Raw genomic sequence first — 19,403 nt, 5'->3', positions numbered from 1 at the left:
AGCAACATTATGCCTCTTTTTATATAATAGAAGGAGAATACAAATACACACCCACACCTACAGTGGAAGGCTAGTGGGAGGGAAGGAAAGGATATAGGAGACAGGTAAGGAAGCTAGATTTGTCTGAATTTATCTTATTTTGTAGATTTGACTTTGAGACCATTTAAATGTTTTACATAATTATAAAACAAGGTTAAATAAATATAAGAAAAAATTTCCCTATGTATCAAAAGCAAAATGAAACAAATTGAACCTGAATTGATGGTTTAACAACACACAAGAGAATTATTTCAAGTTACTTTAAAATACAGTGATTTGACTGTACGTCTCTAAAGAGATATACCCTAATGTTCTCAAAGCGTGGTTCCCGGACTAGCAGCAACAGCAGCATCTGGAAACTTACTAGAAATGCAGATTCTCAGTTCCCAACCCAGATCCGCTGAATCAGAAACTCTCGGGGTGGGGCCCAGCAATCTGCATTTCAACAAGTTTTTCAGGTGATTCTGATGCACACCCGAGTTCGAGAACCCTGACTTTATGCTACTTGCTCTACTTTTGTATAGGTTTGAAATAATTAAAATGAAAAATTTAGAAAAAGCCATCCAGAATGGGTCTGAGTCTAATCCGCTGAATATGAAGCTATTATAAGGAAAATCAGGAAGTGAAGTTGGGGGCTGAAGGTTTGGGGATGGGGTTCTTGTATTTAAACTTCACTGCAAGACCTAGCAAAGGTGTTTGACAAATCAGTGTCAAGGGCTTCTCTAAATGAACCAATAGTCTCGAGGCCCCTTCTGAATTGTCTAGCCTGCATCCTGAGGGTACTATTCTTTGAAGAGGCGGATGCTATTGGGCTCCTCTGAAGGGGACACGAACATTGAATTCTTTCCTTATCACTCTAAGTGCTCAACGTCTCTTCTGTGACCAGTAGCAGGCAGGCATTTTCCAGAAAAGCCACATGGCTGATTTTAGGGGCACATAGTGACCAGGGAAAGCTAGCTGACTCAAGCATCCTGTTGGACTCAGTGAGAAACTACTTATTATTGAGGTATTGCAACCCACGAATGCCAGCAAAGACATCTAGTCCCATTTGTCCTGGAAAGCAGTACTTTGATCCCTGAGCTAACTGTCCTAGATATGGGAGGTTTACACACAGAATGGAATTAATTTGAAAAGTATATAGGGGCCAGCCTGGTGGCATAGTGGTTAAGTTCGCATGCTCCGTTTTGGTGGCCCAGGGTTTGCAGGTTCAGATCCTGGGTGCGGACTTACACACTGCTCATCGAGCCATGCTGTCTTGACATCCCATATACAAAGTAGAGGAAGACTGGCATAGATGCTAGCTCAGCGACCATCTTCCTCAAGCAAAACGAAAAAGATTAGCAACAGATGTTAGTTCAGGGCCAATCTTCCCCGCAAAAGAAAAGAAAAGTATATAGATATTAACTTGCCAACTAAAACAAAGGTGATAAAGGAAAGTAAACATCTGCTTCCAGAAGCCAGCTGGATAGACCCACTCCTACCTCTGACTTTCGTGGAGAAGGGCCACTGTCTCCTCCAGCTTTTTCAGCTGGGCAAGCTCCTGGTGCAGGCAAGTCACCTGCATGTTCAGCTGTTGGTTTTTGCGTAGAAGATCATCTAAAAAAAGTAGAGTAGTCAGAGTTGTGCAGGATTCCCACTGGCTGCTGTTTGAGCAGCTTAGGTAGTCAGGCAGACATCTTGAAGAATTGGGGGCCCCAGTGCGCCCACCACCACACTCCAATCACCATTCCCTCCCTTAGAGATAGCAGATATGGTGGCAAGAATACGGGGTTTAGCAACAGGGAGATCTGAATTAAAATTCAACCACTTAATATTTGCACATTAGCTCATTTTTCTGTTTCACTAGACCTAATAACCCTGCCCCATAGCACTGTTAGAAGGATTCATTAAGACACCTGTCCTCACTTAGCACGGGCAGTCAACAAATGTTAGGTCTCTTCGTATCTCCATTTTAGTTTGTGAATGTATGTCCTTCACTCTCTATGAAGTACTGAAAACATCTGCAACTGTGTCTGGCACATAGTAATAGCTCAATGAGTGCTTGCAGAAACTGAATTTGTAGCCAAGATACTCATACCTACTTCCCCAAATACGTTACCACTGCCTGCAATAACGAGGCAGGTAAAGACACAGAAACTTTGGTCCTAAGGAAGTAAGTCTTCTAGAACAGGACTTCTTCAACTTTAGTATGCTTACGAATCATCTGGAGATCTTGTTAAAAAAAGGATTCAGATTCAGTAGGTCTGAGGTGAGGCCCAATATTGTACATGTCTAACAAGCTCCCAGGTGACGCTAATGTTGTTGATCTGTGCATCACACTTTGAGTAGCAAGGTTCTAGAAGGTGGAAAATAGGGCTGCAACAGCGGTATTTATCACTGGTAAGTTGATTGAAAGTAGGTATCTAATGAACAAACACCTACTTATTTTCAGAATAGGTAAGCAGAGATGCCTTGATTATTCAGGCATTATCTGTTGTAAGAATCAGATAGTGATGAGATTCAACTCTGGAAATTCAGTGTTGACTTCAAATCAAGCTTCTCGTATAAATCCAAACATCCGTAACGTTTGCTTAGGGGTGGTAAGCTAGAGGTTTAAAGTCAAGGGTAGACTTTATCTAAAATACTATCCTAAATTACGCTAATAATAAAGCAGTATGAATCAAGACTTCAATGGGATATTATTTTTCACTTATCACAATGGCAAAAAGTAAAAAAATACCAAGTGTGGACAAGGGTGGAGTGAAAAGGGCATTCAAATATGCTCATTGATGATGTGAGTGTAAACTGAAACAACCTTTCTTAGGAGTGATTTGGCAATGTGTAACAAAAGACTCAAAAATGACCACATCTGGGGCTGGCCCGGTAGCGCAGAGGTTAAGTTCACACGTTCTGCTTCTTAGCGGCCCGGGGTTCACCAGTTTGGATCCTGGGTGTGGACACAGCACTGCTTGGCACGCCATACTGTGGTAGGCATCCCACATATAAAGTAGAGGAAGATGGGCACGGGTGTTAGCTCAGGGCCAGGCTTCCTCAGTAAAAAGAAGAAGACTGGTAGTAGTTAGCTCAGGGATATAATCTTCCTCAAAAAAAAAAAAAAAAAAAAGACCACATCTTTTGACCCACTAATTCTACTTCTAAGAATGTCTCCTAGGAAAATAGTCTGAAATGTACAAAGATTTATGTACATAGATATTAACAGCCACATTATTTATCATAGTATAAATATTAGGACTCTTGGCTCCATGAGAAGGGAAGAAAGACAATCTCAGAGAAGGATTTTCACTCTAGGGTCTTTTTTTCCATTTCAGGTTTTTTTTTTTTTTTTTTTTTTAAGATTTTATTTTTTCCTTTTTCTCCCCAAAGCCCCCCCGGTACATAGTTGTGTATTCTTCGTTGTGGGTTCTTCTAGCTGTGGCATGTGGGACGCCGCCTCAGCGTGGTCTGATGAGCAGTGCCATGTCCGCGCCCAGGATTCGAACCAACGAAACACTGGGCCGCCTGCAGCGGAGCGCGCGAACTTAACCACTCGGCCACGGGGCCAGCCCCCATTTCAGGTTTTTTTAATGTTTAGAAATTCTTTAGAATTATTGGGGCCGGCCCGGTGGCACAGAGGTTAAGTTTGCACGTTCCGTTCTCGGCGACCCAGGGTTCACTGGTTCAGATCCTGGGTGCAGACATGGCACCGCTTGGCATGCCATGCTGTGGTAGGCATCCCACATATAAAGTAGAGGAAGATGGGCATGGATGTTAGCTCAGGGCCAATCTTCCTCAGCAAAAAGAGGAGGATTAGCAGTAGTTAGCTCAGAGCTAATCTTCCTCAAAAAAAAAAAGCAGAATTATTTATAATATGATAAATAATAGGAGCTTTATCTATAATAGCTAACATTAAAAACGACTATATAGAGGACTAGATAGATAAATATGGTATAATTATGTAATATCATAGGAAATGCCTGTACTATTAAATTAATAACATTAAGATATAGAAATCAGATTGGCCTAGAGTGAAGAGTTGGGGAAACTGACTGCTCAAGGGTCTGAGGGAACTTTCTGGAGTAAAGAAATGTTCTGTATTTTGTTAGGGATGGAATTAAATGAGTGTACATTTTTGTCAAAACTTATCAAACTTAAAATGTATGCATTTTGTTGTATATAAACTTTTTTCAAAAAATCAAGACACGAATTTTAATTTTGAGTTAAAAATATATGTTTAGGCTTATGGTGAAAGAAACTATACCAAAATACTAATGGTAGTCATTGCTGTGTCATGGGGTAATATTTTCTTCGTACTTTTCAAACTTTCTATAAAGAACACAATCTTCTTCTATAATCAGAAAAATCAAGTGTCATTCTCAAAAATAATGACAATAAGGGGCTGGCCCCGTGGCCGAGTGGTTAAGTCCGCGCGCTCCGCTGCAGGCGGCCCAGTGTTTCATTGGTTCGAATCCCGGGCGCGGACATGGCACTGCTCATCAAACCACGCTGAGGCGGCGTCCCACATGCCACAACTAGAAGGACCCACAACGAAGAATATACAACTATGTACCGGGGGGCTTTGGGGAGAAAAAGGAAAAAAATAAAATCTTTAAAAAAAATAATAATAATGACAATAATAACTAACATTTGTACTTGCTTTACACTGACAAAGAGCTTCATCTGGTAACTCAAGCCACCTGCATACTCTCTGAGGCAAGATGACTGTTTCCATTTAGGAAGCCATGTGAGCTCTAGAAGATGAAGCTTATTAAATGGGTCATGTGTAAACAAACAGTTGTCTTGGGACACACCACATGTTGCTTTCCTGAACTTACCGTAAGTGTGGGACTGGTGCCCACTCACAATTGAGGTGGCAGCACCTTCCTCCAACTGCTGGACTTTTTCTGACAAAATAAGGTTTTCCTCCAGCACTCTGACCAGTTTTTGCTTCAAACTTTCCTTTAGATCAGAAAACAAATACAAGTGTATTAAGAACATGAAATTCTAAGGAGTGTTTTTGGAAGACTGAAAGAATCCTTCCTCTGTTTAGTGATAAACTGAATCGAGGTCAGCATCTCACTGATTTTCTCACTAGAATTTTAATTCATTGGTAAACATAGCTCAAGTGCAGCCAGTTTATCACATGGAGTTGCAATCTTTCCTGTGAATTACCCACTACTCTTGCAGAACAAGTGGACGTTTTGACAAATGGCCAGCATTCTGAGTCACCTATCTAAAGTTTCAAGAAATTGAACTTAGTGTCTGAAAATTCTTTAAATGTTAAGAAAAGGGGGAAAAAAGCCTAAGGATACGAGCCCCTCCTTCCTCTCCCAGAGCCAGCAGCCTAATATGGTAGGAATAGCCCCTGGTTCAGGGCTCTCTGCTCCATCAGAAGGGAGGAAAGACAATCCCAGAGACGTCTATCTTCCCTCATCGGAATCAAACTATAACCTTCATAACATGATTCTAAATGTTTTCACTCTAGGGTCTTTTTTTTTTTTCTTTTTCCATTTGAAGTCTTTCTGTAGAAGTTTTGGTTTAGGGCTAGGATTGAGGAGTCATCCCTGCAGAACCTTCAAGTTGTCCCTGTCCTGGCAAGTTTTGTGTTCCAGATTTGCCCCGACTGACTTCTCTGTATTTTGGTTCAGGAACATCTAGGTGTTCATAGTGATGATGATCTTTATGGCATAGAGCTGTTCTAGTCTTGCTGCTCCATCCTTTTCTGGTAAAGGAAGAATAGGAAAGGAAGATGAGAGACGCATACCGTGTCATTAGGGACCACCTGCCCAGCCTCCTTCACTTCCATTTCCCTCCTGTGCAAGGCTTTTGACGTGTCTTCTGGATGTGCGTGACACCACTGCTGAGAAGGAGCAGGGACTACCAAAGTCAGAAGCAAATCTCGGGCAGGACCTGCCAAAAATTTAGGTTGGGTACACGGGGCAATCTTAAAAGCTAAAGTACAGAATTTCTAGTCAATAACTACTAGCTCTGTAGTACAAATAGGGTAATCTAATATCTCCTTTTTACAGGAATTTACTAAGTGGCTGTAAGAGGTGTTTCACGTTGGATAAGAAATTATATCCCACATTCTTTATGGAGAAACAAAAGCAGACCCTCGTGAGGGCAGGCTCTGTGCTAGTCTCTAGTCACTGACGACTGGGTCCTGGGCATAACTTCCTACAAAATGAGAGCAAAGGGTCAATGTGCGAAGGAAAGTAACTGGGCTAAGACTTCTTCTCTTGTCTGGCCCTTTAGAAATTAAAAAAAAAAAGTTAAGCCCAAACAACTTTAAAGTCTCTATTTTTACTTAAACTTTTACCATTGCCAAGAGCTCCTTGAATTCTTCTTCCGTTAAACAACAAATAAACACATGAGAGCAACATTTGCAAAACCGTTTCCCTCCAAGTTCCTAAAAAAGAATCCCCCCAAAAGACTCCAGGTCATCTAGTCAGTCAAATTTTTCAAATCATAACATTTCAACAGGCACCTCAGAACTCTGATGATCAAACCCAATTTCTGTTGTATTTATTATTGGCACTTTCCCAAGGATCATAAAATCCTTTTGTAATCATTAACATGACCACGTTCTTTTTTACATATCACTCTACCTATTACCCAAAAACTACCAAAAAAAAATCACAAGAGGAACAAAACAATTGGTGTATGAAGGAAGAGTGCTGATTAAAAAACAAACAAACAGGGAAGCAGAAGATTATGAGAAAAATGTAGATTTGTCAATTACTGTGTTACTGAGAAATTTTGGTAAGTGACCACAAGAACAATTTTCCTTCTAAGTTAAGAGAGCTGAGTGGCTTTTATCCGAACACAGAACAGAAGCAAGGTCCGAGCCCTTCTCCAGGAACTGAGAATGCACTCACTCACCAAGAAACTTCTTGTTAATGAGGAGGGAGCCGGAGCCGTTCCAGTGCTTATCCACAAGCTCCAGGAGCTGTCTGAGGACAGTGGCCACATGGGAGGTTCTGGCAGAGATCGGGGGACTGTGGTTTCCTGGCAAACCATCCATACTGCCCAGGTCACTAGAGAGAGGCTCAAGAAAAAAACAAAAAAAAACCAACCATTTGTCACTCTTACACAATAAGAGAAGTAAAAGTGTTAACAGTAAAAAAAAAAAAAAAAAGAAAAAGAAAAAAAGAAAGAAAGATGGTTTCATCTTTCAGTTTGATTTGAATAGAATATTATTCATGTCCAAGGTAAGTACAATAATATATTCAAGGATAATTTCAAAGGTAACAGTACCTTCTATCATAATTTTCTGTAGAGATTTTCAGAAGAAAACAAAAAATGTTTTGACACCTACATCTATGGTTCAATGCATTATGTTATGTAATATGGAAAGATTAAACTGCAGAACATTTTTTAAAGTATTATATATCATAAAATAAAATGGGGGCAATTTAATAAAAATTATAACTCATAATAAGCTTATATTTAATATATTAATATTAACTGTTATTGTTGGACCCAGTACTAAAGATACCTTTTATTCAGTAAGAATCTTATATATACAGATGTATAGGTAGATCTAGCCAATAAAATTCACAACTGTGTTTTATTCATTCAGATATAAATGAATAAATATGTAGACATATATATATATAATATCTGAATTTTACTGGATAGATCTATTTACCAATCTTTTGGGTCTCATGGACTTCAAGAAAGCAGATATGTATTAAAAGTAAATTATTTCTCAATTTTGGCTCCTTTGATATAAAAAACTATAGATGATTAATTAGCTAATGCTGTCATATCTGACAACCATGAAGCAGAACAAAAACAGTAATATTTATGACTTGAGTCACACATGTAGCCTATGATTAATAGGAAAAGGCATTACAAATGGGATAAACATTTATTCAACAGATGTGTATGAGCACTGATCATGTGCATTGAGAGTTCTGTATAAGAACTGTGAACATATGAAGAGGTAAATGATGAGATTCTTTAAGAAGTTAACAACCTGACTGGGGAGAAAAGTCATAGAAAGTCTGGTTAAACAATGCCACTTTACAGGAACTTGTCAAAAATGAATATTTACTGTCATTAGTTTTTTATGAATTGGTAATTCTGTGTCGTTTTCATTTATCACAACGTGGTGAGAGTTGGGGATAATTTTTATGAACTTTGGAACAATTTTTGACCTCTTATGAGTCTCTTAATTTTCAGCAAATTATGCCTCATGGCTTTTTTTAAAATTAATTTTTATAATTTGTCTATGATTCTAAAGTGAGTTGGTAAAAATAAATTTTCTAATCACAAATTCATGTTTAGTTTAATTTTCCATATCATGGGATTTTTTTTTTATATATATAACTTCTTAAATGCTCTTTTTAGCTATTTTCTGGCTTATACCTTTCTGGAAACTGAACAGTGTATTTCTTTTACATTCATATTTAAGCAGCACTTTTACAGCTTCTCATGTAAAGAAAAATAGTATCAAACAGGGAAAAAGAAATAGGAGTTTTTAAGATAGTCCAGAAAAGTACATTGAGATTTTAATTGCTATTTTAACAACATAACATGAAATTGAGGTGAAAAAATTTCCTAGAACATGTCTTATTAATGTAGTATCCCAATTATCCTAAGTGTTGCCATACCTTCACTGTAAATACATTAACACACAGTACTTTTGCCTGGAACAATAGGCATCCAGTGGCTGAAAATGGAAAAAAAAAAAAAGGGACCAAAAAGCCAAGGAAGTATTACAAGACTGCCCCCTTTGGTGCACAAAAACTATAACTACCTCCAAAATTTTGAAAACTGAATAGAAAATATTTAAAGAGTCAAAAAAACAAATAACAACCACCAAAAAACCCCACCACCTTGTAAACCCATGGCAATGGGCAAAAGAGATTTCCAACAACTGAAAAATAAGTGATTAGAAATAGTTGTTTTTGATCAAATCCCCTGCTTCCTTATAGGGCAGTAAATGATTAAATAAATATTTCATATGACAAAGGATCATGGGTTCAATGGAAGAGAGAGTCCTGAGTGCTGTGGTTCCTTTAACTAAAGAGAAGGCTTCACAATGAAAGTAGGGCTTGGAGAAAAACAGATGAGAGGAGAGAGGAAGGCATGCTCCATGAAGGGATATATGCGAAGGCAGGGACAAAATTTAATAAGAACTGAATAATAATGAAGTTCTATTGTACAACATTAACTGCTATACTACAATTTCATAAAACGAATTATATTGTATGTGTGAGAATGGTTCTTGATGTTTGGTTCCTTCTCTGAACCACGCTCAGCTAAAAATCCCTTGGATAATCTAATTCATCTTCTGCTTTCTGCAACTTTGGAAAAAAATTGGAATAATTTTAATTTCTAGACAAAAAAGCGATGCTTTTAGAAGAACGGTCATAAACAAGTTAGTCATTTGTGGCCAAAGCAAATGTGTAAACATGATAAGATTATAAACATCAATGCTGGAGCCGGCCCGGTGGTGCAGCGGTTAAGTTCCCATGTCCCACTTCAGCGGCCTGGGGTTCGCCGGTTCGGATCCCATATGCGGACATGACACCACAGGACAAGCCATGCTGTGGTAGGCGTCCCACATATAAAGTAGAGGAAGATGGGCATGGATGTTAGCTCAGGGCCAGTCTTCCTCAGCAAAAAGAGGAAGATTGGCAACAGATGTTAGCTCAGGGCTAACTTTCCTCAAAAAACAAACAAACAAAACATCAGTGCTACAGAGATCACTCTTTGGCCAATCCTGAGCCACTGGCAACCTCTGCATTCCTTCCTGTGGTAAACTCTGTCCACCACTTCTTATTACCAAAGTACTTCCCCACCATGTTTATGCTCTGAAAGTAGATTAGGGACCTTTTCCCCTGTGATATAAATGAGGAAACACATCAGAAAGGGAATCACTTTCCTAATGGCAGAAAAATCACAGGCTTTGGCCTGCCAGTATTAACCTCTGGCCTCTGAAAATCCCTTTGAACCTCTATCACTCTTGGTCAGAACCACCACCACCCCTAACAGAACCTAATTCTGGAACAGGACTTGATGTGTTTCTTACACAAGCACAAACAAGCCAACACTTGCCTCGCTGCCTGTAGGATCTCTGAAACCATGCTTTGGATTCAGGGTGGCAAGGATGTTGTCCTTCCGTTTGAATCCTCTCCTCGATGGGCTTAATGATCTCTTGGTCAAACTCTCTCGGTTTTCTGAAGTCCTAGAGGGCAACAGCAGTGTCCGCAGAGAGTCTCCCAAGATAGAGTTGTTTGGGAAAGAACCACGTGCTGGTGTTAAATCAGTGAGGCTTGTGGATAACTGTTGCTCTGCATTGACCAGCAGAGCAGGGTCACTGTTGAAATGGGTTGTGGCATACAGATCTGTGGAGGAAACAGGTTGGGAGATGAACCTGCCCTTCAATTCTCTCATGTTCCACTTCCATCCTTACCCTGGAGTCCAAAGGTCATAATTACCTCTCCCTAGTATACACCCTCAACCCTCTGGATCCTTTCTCTTTCCGTCCACCTGACAAAACTCCAATTCTGGTTAAATCCAGCTATCCACATATTCCAAGCCTACACAGGAGCAGTGTAAAGTGGCTGGAGAACCAGCATTTCTTCTGTCTTCACTTTAAAGTCATGACCATTATCTTAACTGGGCCCTGGTACTGCCCAGCTATCCTAATACATTACTGTAGTCAATTTACTCTTCTATTTTCTGAAATGACTATTTCACATCTCTTTTCTCCTCAAAAGCCCAACACCTTTTCCTTCTCTTCCCTCCTCACTCTCAGGTACAGATCTCCTTTATTTCCCTGAGAAAAACAGAGGCAATCAAAGTAAACATCTATATGTAAACATTTGCACACTAAATCTACCAACTCACCTGTATTTGTATCCATAAATATTCTGCCTTCCTTCTTATTACAATAGATGAACTGTCTGTGATTCTATCTAAGGCCAACTTCTCCACTGATGGACTAGATTCCATCTCCTCTTGACTACCTAAGGATTTTTCTTCTTGTAATTGTCCCTTTTCTCTCCTGCATCATCAATTTCCCCTCTACTGGATCATTTCCATCAGGATTTCCTTGATCCAATCGCCATTCTAGCTACGGTTCCATTTTTCTGCTCCCCTTCACCACAAAGCTCCTTGAAGGGGTCGTATGTATTCAGTAACTCTATTGCCTTTACTGCAATTCTTCCTTGAACTGACCTCAATAAGGGTTTTATTAACCTCTCATCTCCTGAAGTTGCTCATTAAAGTCTTCTGTGTTGCCAAATATCATAATCACTTCTCAGTCCCAGGCTCATGCCCTCTCTATCAAAGATATCTGATATAGTATTGATCAATCACTCCCTCCTTCTTGAAACATTTTCTTTACTTGGCTTCCAGGATATCACTCCCTCTTGAGTTTTTTTTTCTCCTATCTTCTGGCTGCTTCTTTCTTGCTTTCCACGCTGATTTCTCTTCATCTACCCAGTTTCTGATTATTGGACAGCTCAGGATCAGTCCTCAGATCTTTTTCCTATCTATATTCAATCCCCAGGTGAGATCTCATTCAGTCTCAGTTTTAATGCCATCCATATACTTATAGTTCCAAGCCACACCTTCTTCCCTAACTCTAGACTAATATGTCTAATTATCAAATTGACATCTCTGAGAAGTTTCAATAGGCACCTCAAACTTAAGATGTCTAAGACTAAACTCTATCTACCCTAAAACCTGTCCCTCCCATTCTTTTCCATCTTAGTAAGTGATAACTCCATTCTTCCAGTTATTCAGACTTGAAACTCGAGAGTCATCCTTGACCCTCTTTCTCTCAAATTTCACCCTCAGTGCATCATGAGGTGTTGTCTTCAGAACATACTCATAATCTGACTACTTCTCACCACCTCTACCACTATGTCTCCAGCCCCAGATACCATCATCTCATCTCTTATCTGGATTCTAACCTCTTAAATGGTATTTTTCATTTCTATTCTTGCTTCCCATTGTCTATGCTCAATCCAGCAGCCAGAATAATTCTTAAATCAGATCATGTCAATCCTCCACTACAAACTCTTCAACAGGTTCTGATCTCACCCAGAATAAAAGTCTGGCTACCTGACTTCATCTATATACTTCACCTGGCTCACTCTGCTGCAGTCACGCAGGCCTCCTCATTGTTCCTTGAACATGCCAAGCATATTCCAGCCTCGAGAACTTTGCACTTACTATTTCCACTATCTATAAAGTTCCTCCCCCAGTTAGCCACATGGCTTACACTCTCACTTCATTCAAGTCTCTACTTTTACGATACCTCATCAAAGAAGCTTTCCCTGACCATTCTATCTAAAACATCATATCCTCCTTACTACCCTCGATATCCTTATATTATTTTTCTTCACAGACCTTACCATAACCTGACATATATTTATATGTTAACTTGTTTATCATCTGTCTTACCCCATTAGAATATAAGATCCATGAGAGTACGGACTTATTTTTTACTTCTGTAAAGTGTACATGAACTTTATTTTTGTTTGCTACTTTATGTGCAGAGCTAGAATAGTATCTGGCACATAGTAGGTATTTAATAAATTTGGTTTAATAAATAAACAAATAACTGAAGAGTGGTCTCCATCACTTACCCTGGAACTAGCTTTTTCTCAAAGTAACTCAGAATAGAAGTGACTATGGCCAGAGAAGATGATGCTACAAGAAATACATCCCAGGATACATTTAACCAAAATAACATATAGTTATGAAGCTCACATTTGTATAAATTTTCTCTAATATATCTATCATGTTAAATTAATACCAAGCAGATTTCTAGAGGTTCCCTGGACCATTTGTGACCCTGAAATACAATTTAAGAAATGCTAATGCAATTTAAGAAATGTTAATTCCAAAATTTCCAGTTATACTTTCCATCATCATGCCTATGAAAAAGGCCTATAAAGTGACAGAAGCTATTACCTGAACTGAGCTTCAAAAGCCTTCCAGCGCTGGAGTCAAAGTTTGACAGAGACGTCATTAAGTCTCCACAGGAATGGGATGTGGCAGCCTTCATGTCATTTGAAGGCTTTATGCTATATTCTCGGTAGTTCTTGTTTCTCTGAGGCCTTTTACCAAGACTTCCGTGCAGCGATAGAGTTTGAGAAAAATGACTATCATAATTTTCTAGACCAACATCTGAAGGTAACTGACAGGGATGAATCTGGCTAGAATCACCCACATCCAGGCGTTTACCCAATGAGGCATTATGGTTAAGCTGATATGTATCAGGTTTTAGTACCAAGTCCTTTTCTGGAGAAGAACCTGAAGACTTATTTTCCAAAAAAGACATTCGGTATCCTTCTCTAGCCATCTTCTCCGGGGATCGGACTGTGGACTGACGAGGCGAGTAGTGTCTGAATTCTAACCATCACCAAGAAAAAAAACCCAAAATATAATGAGAATTCTTCTTGGCCCAGTTAGGGTAACTCTGTTCACTGGACATATCTCTGTCTACCAGAAAAAGTTCTCAGATAAGGGATGGTTTATAATTTCGATAAATGGTAGCATAGTGAAGAAAAGACTTCCACACAGAACAACAAAAGATGTTGTACACTGTGTAAAAAGTAAGGAATCTGCAACATTCTGGAGATAAATTTCATGTCAATCTAATCCCCCAGTAACTTCCTTCTAAAGCTGTACTGTCAGAGTTTTCTAGATACTATCTTCATATCAAAAAATTTGGTGTGCCCCCACATGACAACTGTTGTGATCTTATGTATTCAATCTATAGAAAATAGTTGGTAGCTGTATGATTTCATAGACTCCTCACAATAAAGCTAGGTCCACTCCCACCCCCAAACTCCACCTATATGTTCTAGGTTCATGCAACAGGAACCACTATTCTATGCCAATTAAATGGCAGGGAATGTAAAACCTATGAAAATCCCTAACCCAGCTATAAAGCATATCTCTCAGACAGCTCTATCTGTCATCTCCAAAAAGCCTCAGAGTGGGGCAAGTAGAGCAGTAGAGAAAAAGAGAAGTCTTTGTGTTCTTTGGGGCTTTCAGATCTTCACATGCTTGAAGGGCTTCCTTAGAAAACAAAAAATACTATATCTGAGTTAGTCACGTTGACTTAAAAAACGTGGAACCAAGTAGCTTCTAGCTCTATAGGACCTATAAGAATATCAGTGTTTTATCCAGGGCCAGCCTATACGATGGGGGAAAGGTTGTAGAACAATATCTTTATGTAACAAAAAGAATTTAAGAACAAGTAATGAGATTAGATAATTCAGACTATCCCTTCTGTTGACATTAAAAAAGGTAGATGATATGTGTTCTTAAAAGCATCAAAGAGCTAATAAGCTGGTGAATAATTTCTAGACCTAAATCTAGGAAGCAGCAAAAACTCATATAAGTAAGTGTAACACTTAAAGTCACTTTTACCTCAAGGAGTTTTAGGGTAGCAAGTATATGTGTCTAAATCCAGGATCTATCCAAGGTGAGGAATATGACAAACCACCCCCGACACACACACACACATTAACGTGGAACCCTGAGCAGGATACAACCTTCAGAGTAAAAGTAAATTGGAAATAAACCAGCCCTTGTACTGACTGGTAATCCAGATTTGCATCATTTGGGTGGTCCAGGGAACCTCAACCTTGAGCCTGGATTAAGATGATTCCAGACTGACAGTGGCTCGAGCACCTGGTAGAAGTAAATGAAAATCTGATCTGGAAAAGATACCTTCACTTTAAGTAATTTCTACAAATAGTGTTTCAAATTTAATAGCCAGGGGCTGGCCTGGTGGCACAGCAGTTAAGTTCACACATTCCACTTCTTGGCAGCCCAGGGTTCACTGGTTCAGATCCCAGGTGCAGACATGGCACCGTGTGGCAAAAGCCACGCTGTGATAGGCATCCCACGTATAAAGTAGAGGAAGATGGGCATGGATGTTAGCTCAGGGCCAGTCTTCCTCAGCAAAAAGAGGAGGATTGGCAATAGTTAGCTCGGGGCTAATCTTCCTCAAAAAAAAAAAAAAACCCACAAATATAATAGCCAGCAAATAGCCAAAACAAACAAACAAAAAAGGAAACAAGACAATATAAATGAGAATGAGTAGAAAAAATACAGACCCACAAAACAAACACAGACCCATAAAAACTTCAGATAGTGGATTAACAGATGCAGCCTATACAACGTCTATGTTTACTATGTTTAAAGAAATATAAAACAAGCTAGAAATTTTCTGCTTATAAAAAATGATCCAGCATATTTGAAAAAGAACCAAATCAAACTTATGAAAATGAAAAGAAAATAATTGAAATTAAGAATTCAGCAGACAAGATTAACAGCAGATTAGATACAGCTGAAGAGAATGTTAGAAAACTTAAAGATGAGTCATAAGGAATTATCCAGAATGCAGATCAGATAGAAAAACATGAAAAATATAAAATAATAAGAGACAAAGAGAACAAAGTGAAAATCTCTGACATGTATTTATTTACTCAAGAGTCTCAGAAAGACAACAGAGAAAAAATGGGAGACAATATGTGAAGCACTTTCCAGAACTAATAAGACAGAATTCACAGATTCCAGTGTAAAAAAATACTAAATAGGATAAATAAAAAGAAATCTACAAGTCATAGTGAAACTGCAGAAAACCAAAGACAGTTGGAAAATCTTAAAAGCAGGCAGAAGAAAAAAGATAGATTATCCTTTCAGGAGTGAGAGACCTCCAGCCGACTTCTCAAAAGCAACCACAAAAGATGGAATACAGTGGAATACCTTCAATATTCTGAAAGAAATAACTGCCAACCTAGAAATTTATACCCAGCAAAAATATCCTTTAAGAATGATGGTAAAATAGAGATATTTTCAACAAACAAAAGCTGAAAGAGTTCATCACCAGTAGACCCACACTAAAGGAAATCCTAAAAGAGGAACTGTAAGCTAGAGGAAAATGACCTCAGAAAGGAAGTCTGGGATGAAAAAAAGAAAAGAGGAGGAAACAAAGTGGTAAATATATGAATAAATTTAAATGAACATTGACTGTGTAAAAATACTATCTGTGGGTTTTAAAAAATATAGAGAATTAAAATCCATAATAATAATACATAAATCAGGAGGGATTAAAAGGAGTAAAGTACTTAAGGTCTTTGAATTACAGTTAAGGTATGATTAATTTTAAAATTAAGTTAAGGACACATTGTAGTTTGGGGAATAATACTAAAAGTACAGAAATAATGTATAACTTAGTAGAAGTTATACAATAATAGTAGAAGGAAAAAATGGGTACATAAAAACATAATAAATCCAAAAGAAGGCAAGAAAGTTAAGAAAAAAATAAAACAAGGAATAGTCAGCCAATACAAAAAGTCAAGAACAAAGGAAGTCAGAATATCCCTTCTTCATCCATATAGGCCTCACAGGACACTGAGCGTCCAAGGCAGCCCCTTACAAAAGCAGAAAAGAGGTGACCACATAGGGCCCCAGGGCTGAGACATCTCCATCTTCTCCCACCCAAATCCCTTCACATCTAGATTTCTCTGATTAGTGTGGATCAGTGAGCGAAATATTTACCATCCTCCTGGTGATTGTCACTTGGCATCTCCCTTCTTGCCACTTCCTGCATCTAAAAAAAGTTTGAAAGTTTAGGAGAAGGGAGTCAATGGGCATTAAGATGTGAGCTTACTACACCGAGGATTCAAAATACTTTCCTATTGGTGAGCAAGTCCATCCCTGCAAACTAGGGAACAGACCTTCAAAGGTCCAGGTTTAAGCCTATTTTAAAACAGCCACAACACAAAGAGATTTCAGAGCTGCTTTGGAGTAGGTAAGGAGACTCCTTGAAAATACAGGATATCCTTAGGTGGTAAAGGATAGACCAGTGAAATACCATATTTTCTCTGCTTCAGATAGTTCAGTATAGAAATTAGATGGCGCCACCTTTTCCAACTTTATTCTTTCTATTTAAAGAATTCTCATACTTATTTTACCTTTACCTTCTGGTAAAGCTGAGTATTGACCACAGGAGCTACTGGGAGTTTTAGTAGGCTGAAAATTAATCTGAGGTATAATTAAGCAAGGATTAATACAAAATAGAAAGCCATATAGGGTTTGCTTTTTCAAAAATCAAGTTAAAGTACTCAGTATCTTTTTGGTAGTTAGGCAGAGAAAGAATCCCTACTTCCGGGGCCGGCGCAATGGCCGAGTGGTTAAGTTCATGCGCTCCGCTGCAGCGGCCCAGGGCTTCGCTGGTTGGGATCCTGGGCGTGGACATGGCACTGCTCGGACATGGCACTGCTCATCAAGCCACGCTGAGGCGACACCCCACATGCCACAAGTAGAAAGACCCACATCTAAAAAATATACAACTACGTACCAGGGGGTTTTAGGGAGAAAAAGGAAAAATAAAATCTAAAAAAAAAAAAAAAGAATGATTTCCATTTAACAAAAAAGAAACCCTACTTCCTTATTTCTTAAACTAAAAGGATATAGAACAAACTATTCAATTTCCTTTTTCTCGCACTTCAAGAAGTAATTTCAAAGAATTTTTTTTAATCTAAAAAGTGCTATTTAACTTTAGATTGGAGTATCGTTTGTCTCCATTTCCTTTAAATCAACACTAAGATTTTTAAAAATGGTAACCAAGATAGTTTCTAAGTCACCCAAGTAGAATCTCCAAAAACAAAGAAACCAACTAAATGCTAATCTTTTTATAAAATAAACGTTTTATATACTCAAACTGAAAAAAATCTTACTAACTTTTTATTAGTACAGTGTTGATTATCCACATTGTGGGTTTATCAGAGCCTTTGCTTCTTTTCTTTCTCTTTCAGGCTATTTTCAGCAATTTCATTTATCATAATTTATCAAATAAAATGCAGAGGAAAAAAGAAGTTGAAAAGAAAGTCGTCACTTCTGCATCATAGTCACTCATACAAATAAGTCTTATATAATGGTTGTATCGCCCTCCCACCAATTTTTTCACTAGAAACTTATTTTTAATTCTTCCCCCATCTTGCATGATCTCTACCTCCCCATTGCCCACAACTTCGATGACATCTTTACCCCTTAACTCTTCTTTTTTATGTTCCAATGAAGAGGCAGCTTTGGGAAAGCCACTCTTGAGATCTAAGGTTCGGTAATTAAAAGGCAGAGATAGAAAATGTAAGGAGCAAGGTAACAGGAGATGGAGACATCGGGTAGGGCGGAGAAATTTTAAAACCAGCCAAAAACTATAACAAGTTGTATTACTGTTTGAGGGACAAAAATATCTGGCATAAATCGTGCTAAAGTTATATGTATAAATATACTACATTTGATAACAGGTTAGTGGGGAAAGGGGAGATTGAAATTAATGCAGAAGGTCCTCTGCATCCTGTCCTGCCCTTTCCTTTTAAAGGGTCTAAAATGACTTCATCAAACAAGTCCTCTTAGATTTTCATAAATAATTGAGAGTCCACTGAATTATTAGTATTAATCATTGACTAGTCAACAAATCAACAGGAAAGTGAATACATTACCTGTGTCCCAAGTGGAAAAGTGTCTAATTTCTGATCTGGTATACCATTGCCCTGGGTTGCAGAAGTATTCATTAGGGAATCTTTTATTTCCCGGTTGGGGAAGGGAATAAAAAGTCCTTTGTTTGAGTCTGTGTTAAAAGAAAAGGCGTACAATGAAGCACTAACCAGACTTCAAAAGCAACATGTCTTATGGAAAGATACTGGAAGGGAAGTCACAAGATTGAGAGCTAGCTCTGGTGCCAACACTTGGAAACCATATAAATTTGGGTAAATTGCTTAACCTCTCTGAATCTCTCACTTCATTTGTAAAACAATGATGGTAAAACCTATACTACCTATTTCTTAGGGTTGAGGTGAAGTTGTAACAAGATGATGGATATGAAATGGCTTCATAAATTATGAAGTGCTCAAAAGAAATTAAGAAGAAAGCAAATACTTTGCATATTTCCCAAGTAAAGAAATAATGAACTTTGAGACCAAGTCAACAATCTCCAGCTACAGAAGGAGATAGCCTGCAGTAGTCTCCTGACATCACATATCTCCAGGGCTCTAATCAGCAGTCTACAGTGATTCATCATTTCAAATCAGCCTCCTTCCGCCTGGATCTCCTCACTTGAAAAAAAGAGAAACACTAATCAGGGCCATAGGAAGACTAGTCACGATCATAGAGAAGAATGCTGAATCCTTAGGTCTCCCAGTATTTTTTTGCTTATAATTAGAGAAACAACTTTAGGAATAAAAAGGAAAAACAAACAAACAAAAAGTATATCCTAGTCCTGGTCACCCTGGAAACTGTTATCAAAAAGAGCTGGTTAGGGCCAGCCCTGGTGGCCTAGTGGTTAAGTTCAGCGCGCTCGGCTTTGGCGGCCCCAGTTCCATTCCCAGGTGTGGATCACC

At 38.6% G+C, this 19,403-nt stretch overlaps 1 protein-coding gene across 1 annotated transcript in view; it reads right to left on the bottom strand.

Moving 5' to 3' along the window:
* The window catches only part of LRRC36 (leucine rich repeat containing 36), a 58,051-nt gene that overhangs the window by 1,006 nt on the left and 37,642 nt on the right, over positions 1-19,403 (bottom strand). Inside the window, exons 6-13 of the mRNA XM_014827765.3 lie at positions 18,507-18,634; positions 16,561-16,612; positions 12,955-13,395; positions 10,084-10,373; positions 6,898-7,063; positions 5,780-5,925; positions 4,851-4,974; positions 1,521-1,635 (exon numbers count right to left, since the gene is read on the bottom strand). Coding sequence (XP_014683251.3) covers positions 1,521-1,635; positions 4,851-4,974; positions 5,780-5,925; positions 6,898-7,063; positions 10,084-10,373; positions 12,955-13,395; positions 16,561-16,612; positions 18,507-18,634 — 1,462 coding nt within the window. The remainder of the gene's footprint in view (positions 1-1,520; positions 1,636-4,850; positions 4,975-5,779; positions 5,926-6,897; positions 7,064-10,083; positions 10,374-12,954; positions 13,396-16,560; positions 16,613-18,506; positions 18,635-19,403) is intronic.

The sequence above is a fragment of the Equus asinus genome, chromosome 28 (genome assembly GCF_041296235.1).
Source record: "Equus asinus isolate D_3611 breed Donkey chromosome 28, EquAss-T2T_v2, whole genome shotgun sequence".
In the NCBI taxonomy this organism is placed as follows: Eukaryota; Metazoa; Chordata; class Mammalia; order Perissodactyla; family Equidae; genus Equus; species Equus asinus.
This window is presented reverse-complemented; position numbering and strand designations above follow the sequence as displayed.